Here is a 9,382-nt window from a genome sequence, read left to right on the forward strand (position 1 = left end):
GTTGTCAAATATATCCTCAATTATAGTTAATGGGCATTTCTCATTTGAGCTGGAATTTATATGCAGTATCTTTAGATACATGGAAATATACTTATTTGTAAGCTAGAATTAACATATAAGCTAAGAGCAACATTTTGTTTTTATCAGTTATCTGGGTAATTGAATTGATTATTGGAGGGTGGGGGAGGGCAGGTTGGTGTCTGAGATTACATTATGGAGGGAACCTTGTTTGGGAACTTCTAACGTGCATGCCCTCAGATGGAACATTCTCTTTCAAACCAGCCTGTTGGGCCTCTTCAAAGCTCGTACCAAATAGCTTTTAAAGGCAAGTATTTTGCAGAGTAATTGTTACTTTGATTTCTGGAACAAAATGGTACCTTGTAGGGGTATTGTTGATTTTTTAACTGAGAGGGTCACTCTAAAATTGGCACTTTTTCATTTAGTAACAGGGGTCTGGTTTTGAGGGCAGCCATAGCTTTCCAGATGTGGGGCATTAGGAGGTATCTTTGGCAGCCTCTCGTGTAGATCACATCTACATTCTCTCTCTGCCTTCTGTTGTTTTCACATCTACATTTTTCTCCTATTATTTTTGCACGTTCAGTTTTTATTTAACCTTTCAGGTGTGGGAATGAAGGTTATCTATAGAAGTTGAGGTTCTAGATATAAAATCCTATGTCTTCCTTTTTGATCAGCATTAACTTACTTGTTTCAGAATATTTGATGAATATTACTGTGATGGTACTCATGTAAGGTAATACATAAGCGTAAATAATAATACGAGATGCCAACTGGCTTTGTAGGCATAGTGTTAACAGGAGGTATTTAAAAAGGGCATTAGGACACAGGTGTTAAGAGCTCTGTAGGCCGTCTAAGGCTGGTTCATGCCAAATGTGGTGCATGTTTTTCTCTAAATGCCCAACCTAGAGAAGATCTCTTTGGAGGACCTTTGACATCATCTCTTCCTGCCTGGTCATTGAGACTCCTCACCTCGGCCAGCAAGAGGTTTCTGTCCTGGTCTTAAGCACAGCCAGAGAAAGGGAGAGGGAAACTGCTAATCTAGAAGATCACTCTGAAGCATGAAATAATTACTTGGGTTAGCATCTTCATAGTCTGTCTGTAGAGGCCATTTATCAATTATTCACTGATTTGTTAATTCAGTAAATATTTATTTTCTGCTAGACACTGTTCTAGGTACTGGGTAAACAAGTTCCTGTGTTTTTGGAGCTTATGCTGTAATGTTAGGAGATAAACAACAAACGTGTAAGCAAATTACTTCAAATAATAACAAGTGCTGTGAAGAAATTGAGACAGAGTGTGGGATAAAGAGGGAGTGAGTGACAGGGCATGAGTGAAGGGCTGGTCCAGCTAACTGGAGATGACATGCCTTCCGAGGGGGAGACATTCCAGTGAGGACGTACGTAGGTGATAAGGAGACAGCCACATGGCTAACTGGCGGCAGGCATGCTACAGGCAGAGAAAATGGGAAGTATGAAAGTGCTAGCATGTGCCAGGGAAGAAGGAGAGCCAGCGTGGCTGACGTACAGTGAGCGGAGGTAGAAGATGAGGGTGGGGAGGTAGGCAAGAGCCGTGTCTCATAGGACTGGGAAATGAATTTGAATTGATTCTTAACTGTGATGGAAAGCCACTGAAGGGCTTTAATCAGAGGCATGAAATAATTTAATTTATGCTTTTACATAAGATTGCTCTGGCTCTGGTCTGGACTAATAATAAGACTCTTGCAGATTGTGTGGGGGAGAGATGATAGTGGCGAAGGTTGGGAGTGTAGCCAGGGAGTTGTTGGGAAGTGTTTGATTTTGGATTATGTTTTGCTACAGAGTGCTCTGGAATGAGAGGAAGAAAGAAATCAAGAATGAGCTAGGATTTTGGTCTGAGTAATTGGGTGGCTAGTAGTACCATTTATTGAGGAAGACTGGAGAAGGAGTGGGGATCGAGTGGAGTCACTGACCATGGTACACTGGCAGTATTTATCAATCTTCCAAGTGACAGTGGTGATGAGACAGTTGGACCTACAAGTCTGAAGTGTAGGGAATAAATGAGAGCTGGAGACAGAAATCTGGGAGTCATTGGCATATGGATAGTATTTCAAGTCACAGGCTGGTATGATTGCTGTCTTAGACTAAGCCAAATATATACACGGAGAAGAAACAGTGGCCAAGGACAGTGTTGGGTGGAGCCAAAACTGTTTCAGGAAAGAGGAGATGAACTGTGTAGATGCCACTGAGGGACTGAGCAAGAAAAAGCTAGCAAATCCATTGTTATTACTCATTACTCGAGCATTTTAGTTATTTGTCTGGATTATTGTCTGAGAAACCAGAGAGATAAAACTAGAATTTATCAGGCAGCACAGGACCTAATCAGGACCTCTATTTCCTTATCTGTAAAATGGAACTAGAACTTCTATAGGTGTTGAAGATGAACTGCTTAATACATGTGAAGGTTCGTGTTCTCCCACCTGCGGGAAGGGCATTCGTATACATTAATGATTCTGAGATTTTTCAAAGCCTTAAGCAGTGTTTGGTCTTATAATAAGGCTTTTTGGGGGAGGGGTGCCTGGGTGGCTCAGTCAGTTGTTGAGCATCTGACTCTTGATCTCAGGGTCATGAATTCAAGCCCCATGTTGGGCTCCACACTGGGGTGGAGCCTCCTTAAAAAGGGGGGGGCGTTTGGGGGGAACATTTTGGATTCATATCTGAAATTTGTCCTAGTATATGCCAGGTCACTAGGGATGTTGGTAGCAGAATTCAGGTTTATCTTCAAAGACATTTTTAGTCTGAACCTGTTTTCTAGAACCCAGTGTAAGCCACTTTTATAGATAACCCTTCCTTCATTTAATAGCTTTCTATATTTAAAAGGCAGCACCTTTTAGCTAAGAATATTCATGTTATATATGACTGTACTACTGTTAAAGTTTAGTGTCTGTTTTAAGATAGGTTGTTAGAATTGAAATACGTGCTTTACTTCTGTTATCAGTTCTTTCATTTCTCCTGTTTTGGTGTATGAAGATGTCTGAGTGTTCTGTTGATTCCTTCTTTTCTTATCCCCAGAGGTGACCAGTCCCGGAAAAGAGCTGGGGATGAGTTGGCTTATAGTAAGTAATGATGTTCCTTACCATTTCTGATGGTTTTGTTATGTCAGGCAGCTCCTGGTGGGGACCGTGCGGTGAGTATAATGAAATCCACAGTGTTCTTGATGGTGGCCTCACGAGGCACTCTGTGATTGATGCCAGACTGTTCTGCGGGTTGTGGCAGCGCTGGAGTCTGGTTTGTGGCAGTGGTTTTCAGCAGCTGTCAAGAGCCTCCCAGATTCTGGAGTCTCTACTAGAATGGGATGATGATACAGTTCCTGATGACACAGCCCCTTACACTTCAGCCAGCTTTTTTTTTTTTTTTTTTTAAATCTCCTTTTGGGGATTGAGAGAGGGGTGAGAGAGAAATATGTATTAAATAAAGAGATTCTTACCATTATCAAATGCTGTCTGCTATTCATACTTTTTCCCGTTGCAATGTTTTTTTTTCCAGACAGCTCATCAGCATGTGCAAGTTCCAGAGGGTACAGATAGTGAATGTATTGAATGTACTTTCCTTCCCGAAAAGAGGACACACTGGAGCTGCAGAGACTGTATTCGGAGCACAGCGGGGGGGGCCTGCAGACACTCAGGAGCTCTGTCACAAAGTTGTTCTTGGAAGAGGATGTTGGACTTCTTACTTTGGTTTGTAATTTTAAAAAACAAAAAAACTAACAAAAAAAACAGTCAGTTGCTGCTAGACTTGGGGATGATTTTGAAATGGGACAATCTTTTAATGAGTTTATCTACAGATTCCATGAGGAACAAGCGTCTTGAAAAGTGACCATTGCTAAGGGAAATCCAGCAGCCAACATCAGCAGCTTCCTCCAAAAATATAAGAGCCGAAGAATCTTTTTTTTTTTTTAAAGCACTTGTTTTGTTCATTTGTGGACTTGGCACTTCAGCATATTGGCTTTACACATCAGGATCTCTTTTGCTTTAAAATCAAGCAGATCATTACAATACAGTGTTTTTCACCCATTACCAAAACAAACCCCTTTTAAAAGAGTTGGTCATTAAAAGAGTTTAGCATTAGAAAGTCTTGTTAAAGGAAAATGCTAACTTGGCTTCTGCTATAACTTTTCCCCTCACCAGTTCACAACTTTTTTCTACTGTGTGCCTTGAGCTTTGTGCACTTTGCAACTCTGTGACCATGATGTTCAACTCACAAATGCTTCCTGAAAAAGTTTATGGTATCACAGACTAACCCACTAAGATGTCAGGTGTGACTTTGTAGCAGGATGCTAAGTAAGTGGGAAAATAGAAGTGTGTTGCTCATTGGTCAGATCTCCCCCTGCCTCACTGTGGCATGTTCATATTAATGTTGGGGACCAACTCTTGTAGAACATATCCATTCCCTCTGTCACTTCACATGATTTCACCAGCTGCTGGAGTATTGGCATGATGCTAGTGTAGGGGTGGGCTGTACTTTAGCACTAAGCTCCCTTTTTAGTATTGTGGAGAAATTTCCAGTGGTAACAGCTAGTTACTGTGGTGCTCTAGGAAGCAGATATGGTTATTAAATCCAAATATAATAATTGGTGTGGGCTTCCGGATCCATTTCATTTTATATGGGTGAGTAGGTACTTTTAAAAAAAAAAGTCTGCAGTTTGCATCTTTTTTAGCATTATATTCAAGTATAATAGAGAAGTAGCACTGCTGTTTCAAGCTTCCTTCCACCTGTGACACAGCTATATTTTGTTTTTTTTTCTGTACCCACAGTGCTGTTTAGTTTCTTACAAAAGACTCCAAAGCTTATTCTAGTTGTTTTTGGAAGGCAACGAAAAATAGATGTGGCAGGTGAAAATATTTTCTCAATTTTGCTTGACTCTAAATTGAGCATATGCTTGATTCTGTTTGGCTATGTCACACTAATATTTACCTCTTCAGAGAACTTGGGGCAAAACAAGGTGTATCAGGGATAGTGTCACACTTCTGATTGTCACGTTTCTCGTATAGGTGCCTCTGCCGACAGTTTGTCTTTTTTCACGAGCAGGCTGGATGGGAGAGTTTGAAGTGTGATGATAGGAGCAAGGAAGTCATCTAATAGAAGTCCTCTATTTGTAAAATTATTGTTCTGAGAAGTAAACGTAAAGGGTGTCAGATTTATTTTTTAAGTACTTAAACAAACCAGAGTTGGTGGATTTTGCAGAGGACTTTGGATTGGACTTGTTTAACTCTGTGAGCATCTTAGATTGTATTGATAAACACTGAATTACTGTAAGAATATATACAGGCTCTCACTGTGCCCTGTACAGGTTGATTTGCTAGCCCAGTAACATTGTGGTGTCAAGGAAGAATTGCATTCCATCATGAAGTCCAAATTTTACTCCTTGCCATGGAGTGCTCGCTGCGGGCTTATAAATAACACCTGCGACTAACATCTCTCCTGAGTGGTTTTAATAATACTTCTGAAAGGAATAAAATTGGGATGATTCTTTAAATGTGGATGAGTTCTTCATTATCCTAATAATGTGCCCAAATGCTTTTTCTGGGAGAGTATTCTTTGGCCAACAATGGAACTTTCTCTATAAAAGCATTGTATTATGATGTGAACTGGCATTAAAATCTTCTGATGCTTTTGCATTATTAAGTTAATGGAGAAAGATTTTATATTGTCTTCTTTTTATTATTATTATGTATGTGTTAGCAAAAAGTGGGCCAAGTTTGCAAAATTTAGTCTCTCTAAATATTTGCGCAGCGACTGCAGCTCACTGTGGGCCAGGGCTTAGTACTGCAAAACCGTGAGTGGAAGGCACTATAGAAATCATACATGCAACCTCCTAGTGTATGTGACTTGTTACTCATCTTGGCCCCTTGAGGTACATTGCAGGATGAAAAACCTATTTCTTTATTTTAAGTAGAAATTGACCTTGCTTATTTAATTGGGTTTAACAAAATTCTTGGTTTGCAACATGAGAGGAAATTAAGATTTGCCCTCCATTTTGTATTGACTAAGCCCGGTTGGCCAGAAAGTATTTTCTTCTCATGTTTACTTGTATTTTTCTTGCCAGTACAGTGTCTAGTTTTTCCACCCCAGTTAAATCCTAGCTTTTGTGGGGCCCAAATCACTGAGGACAGAAAATTATACGCTGATTGTCTCATTAGGCTACATGTAGTTGATCCGGCGAGCCCGACTGGTGTGTATGTGCAGCCTGAAGCTAGACTCCCCGAAAGAAAGGCAGCTCGGTCACCTGAACAATGACCCGTCAAAGTAAATGACTATGGTTTTGAGAGATGGTACTTACTTTAAAAGTTGGCCTTATTCTTCAGTAACAGTGTCCTCTCCCGGTCTCTGTTGTCACAGCTGCACCCTAACCTGACAGGAGCTACTGCTTTGTTTTCTGTGGGGTGGAAGGCAAAACTTCGCAGAGTGTGACTCTTAATCTAGTAGTTCTTAGGTAGATTTAGAAGAAACACAAACCTGGATGCATGAGTTGTGCATTATTAAATTTTGTGGGAAAGTTTTTTTTTTTCCTGTCCCTTTCACAAGTTTGAGGCAGTTCCTCTCCCCTTCTTTGGGGTATAGGACAGAAGCTGAGCGGTAAGTGAGATGTCAGGAGAATGGGCGCCCATGGCGTTAGCGCCGTGTGCGTCTCCAGTGCCCCGGCCATGTAAGCCGCACTCCCCTGGAGTGCAGACGCCGTGCTTTCTGTCGGGTTGCAAATTTGCACACGTGAAGAATTCCTCAGGAAGAGTTTGCACATGCATCGCCTTGCAATATTCATTACTGACCGAACAAGGGACTTGAACGTTTTTCAGCACAAAAGGAGAGCTTCAGAATGGTGGTCTGTGCACTCGTACTAGCAAAGGTCATGGTGATCTAGCAAACACGATTGGTTTCTGCAGTATAAAGTGAGCAGGAGCACTTGTATCATAGTATTTAAATAAGCCTGTTTAATCTCCGGAGTAGCACTTCCAGATTTTGTCTTCTTTTCTTATTGAGACTGGCTATATTTTCTTCTGTGTTTTTTCTGTTTTATAGCAGTTAATTATTTCCATGATTATTATAGAGGCATTGCCCTTGAGCTAAAATTCAGTTGTTTAAGAAGAAGCTATTATTAAAAATAACTGAACATTGTTTTATGAATATACACTAATCTGAGGTATTAAAAAATTCTAAAACTAAAAAGCAAAACAAAAAACCTACATTAGGTATCCAGTCAGTTGGGGTGTTTTGAGCTGATTTTTTTTTTTTTTTTTTTTTTTTATGGTGTCTCATTGCGCTTCAGAGTATTATGTTTACTTTACTCCAGGTCTAGGCCTCTTAAGGGGACTTCAAAATGTAAGATCAGAATGTGAATCCCTTGACTGACACCTAGAATAGGTTTATAGGACCTTTTCGGTTGTGGTTGCAGTTTTCAGTAAGATTGCATAAGATGAAGTTCACGTTTATCAGAAGTTAAAATAGGAGTTCTTGGAGAAATGGCTTTCTTGTTACTTTCATTGCCTTGTGGAAATTTGTCCTAGTTTCTGGCCACCAGAATCGATGAAAGGACCCCTGTTCTTTTTCAAGGGTAATGATACCTGTTTTGTCCCCTTAGTTTTGATGAACTCGGTCACTGACACTTTTCCTCCTTGCCTGGCCAAGATCCTATTTTGAACTTCTTTACAGAGCCGAGTGGCACAAGTACATAGACTATTTCTGCTGATGTTGATGGTGTGGCTGTGGGAGCATTAGAGAAAATCCTCATCAGAGGTACATTCTTACAGGACCTCAGTATACATTGTACCCCTGCTGGTCGAAAATTATCTTCATTTCTGGTTGGACTGCATTGTTTAGAAAAATGTTAATGGTTTATAATTCTAGGAAATTTATAGTGTGGCTCTGGGGTAAATTTTGTGGTTTGGAAAAAAAATAAATATTTTGTATTGATTCTAACATGTCATTTCAATGTGGTGACGATGTACTAAATGCAATAAGACTGTGGATATTCTTCTTTGAAGGGTATGTTTTGTTAAACAGATGGCAATTTAATCGCTCTCATTAGCCCTGGTTGTCAATATTAAGACCATGCGATTCAGGAGAAATTATTCAAATGTGAAGTTGTGGGGAGTTATGGCTGGAAACAGGAATGCTTATGAATAAATAGGAGGTCAAATGCAGACAAGAGGCTCTTGCCACCCACCAGCACAGCCAGAGCAAGGATGAAGCAATGAAGTCTAGTCCCTGGTGGTGCTTATTTGTTGGAAAGCATGGTGGAGCTTAGAACAGGGTGTTCTGTACACCATCTCTTTTATCAATCCAAGAAAAACAAAATGGTGGATGAAACTCTTACTGATTGGGGATTAAAGCCACTGACTTTGGCTCTGACCTTTAACTCTTGATGGATTTGGATTCACTCCTTCTGTATTAAGGGTGTATACCATCACTCGAAAACATTGTGGTTAATGAAATAAATCTTGTACAGATGTCCTTGGCTTGTTATGTTGATACTTGGTTCACAGTAACTTGTTATACAGAACATATGATTTGCTTTCAGTATGTTCATAATGCCTCCTAAATAATTACCACCCTCAGCACATTGTCTGTTCTGTCAGCTGGTTAATCAGCTGGCAGGGTCAGTGTCCATCTTGACCTTGTACCAGTGATTAAAAAAAAAACGGTGTGGTGTGTGTATTTAATTATATACATTTAGTTGCTCTGCATATGTATGTAGTATGTATACATATGTACATATGTATATGTTGTTTTTCTTTAAACACTGGCACATTGTGGACCTTTATCAAAAGTTTCTGACTTGGTGGTTTTTTGCATTGATGATACCACACTTTTAAAAAATAACCCTTTGTGGTTTCTTGCTATGAAATTAATAATTATTCACTAGGTTTTTTGAAATCTCACTTTACAATTTTAGTCTCTCTTGCTTTCTCTCTTCAAGTGTCCTTCCTGCTGTGTTCTCAGAATGCCAGTTGTCATCCTGCTCTTTCTTAAAACCTAACCTGTGTTGTACTGGTACCTTCTTTTTGATTACCGCACACAGCAGGATTCCATGACTGTCTTTTACTCTCTGCATTGAAATCACCTGACAGTTTCCTCCGTCAGCTTTTTCTTTGTTTCAGCCACATAGGGAGTTATTTAAATCCTCTCCCTTCTTTTAGCAGATTTTTTTTTTTTTTTTTTTTTTACTAAGCATAAAACTTTTCTACTAGAGTCAGTTCTTTGTGTGTGTTGATGTGTGTTTATTTCCTCTATTGGCTTTTGTCTTCATAATCTAAAATTCCAAAACATTTTGGATTTCAAAGAACGTAGTTTGGTAGAAGGAATATCATATACAGATAATCTGAGAGCAAAAG

At 39.7% G+C, this 9,382-nt stretch overlaps 1 protein-coding gene across 2 annotated transcripts in view; it reads left to right on the plus strand.

Annotated features, from left to right (window-relative positions):
• Positions 1-8,501, plus strand: part of CACUL1 (CDK2 associated cullin domain 1) — an 82,319-nt gene extending 73,818 nt beyond the window's left edge. Inside the window, exons 8-9 of one of the 2 annotated variants that reach the window (XM_073904126.1) lie at positions 3,066-3,109; positions 3,203-3,501. In XM_073904126.1, the coding sequence (XP_073760227.1) occupies positions 3,066-3,109; positions 3,203-3,237 (79 nt within the window). In that variant the 3' untranslated portion in view covers positions 3,238-3,501. Of the gene's footprint in view, positions 1-3,065; positions 3,110-3,202; positions 3,502-3,539 lie in introns of those variants that run through there. The other variant, XM_025880540.2, reaches the window with a different exon arrangement.
• The last annotated feature ends 881 nt before the right edge of the window (positions 8,502-9,382 follow it).

Source organism: Callorhinus ursinus, unplaced genomic scaffold, assembly GCF_003265705.2.
Source record: "Callorhinus ursinus isolate GAN/ISIS: 27379988/994484 unplaced genomic scaffold, GSC_fseal_2.0 scaffold20, whole genome shotgun sequence".
Classification (NCBI taxonomy): Eukaryota; Metazoa; Chordata; class Mammalia; order Carnivora; family Otariidae; genus Callorhinus; species Callorhinus ursinus.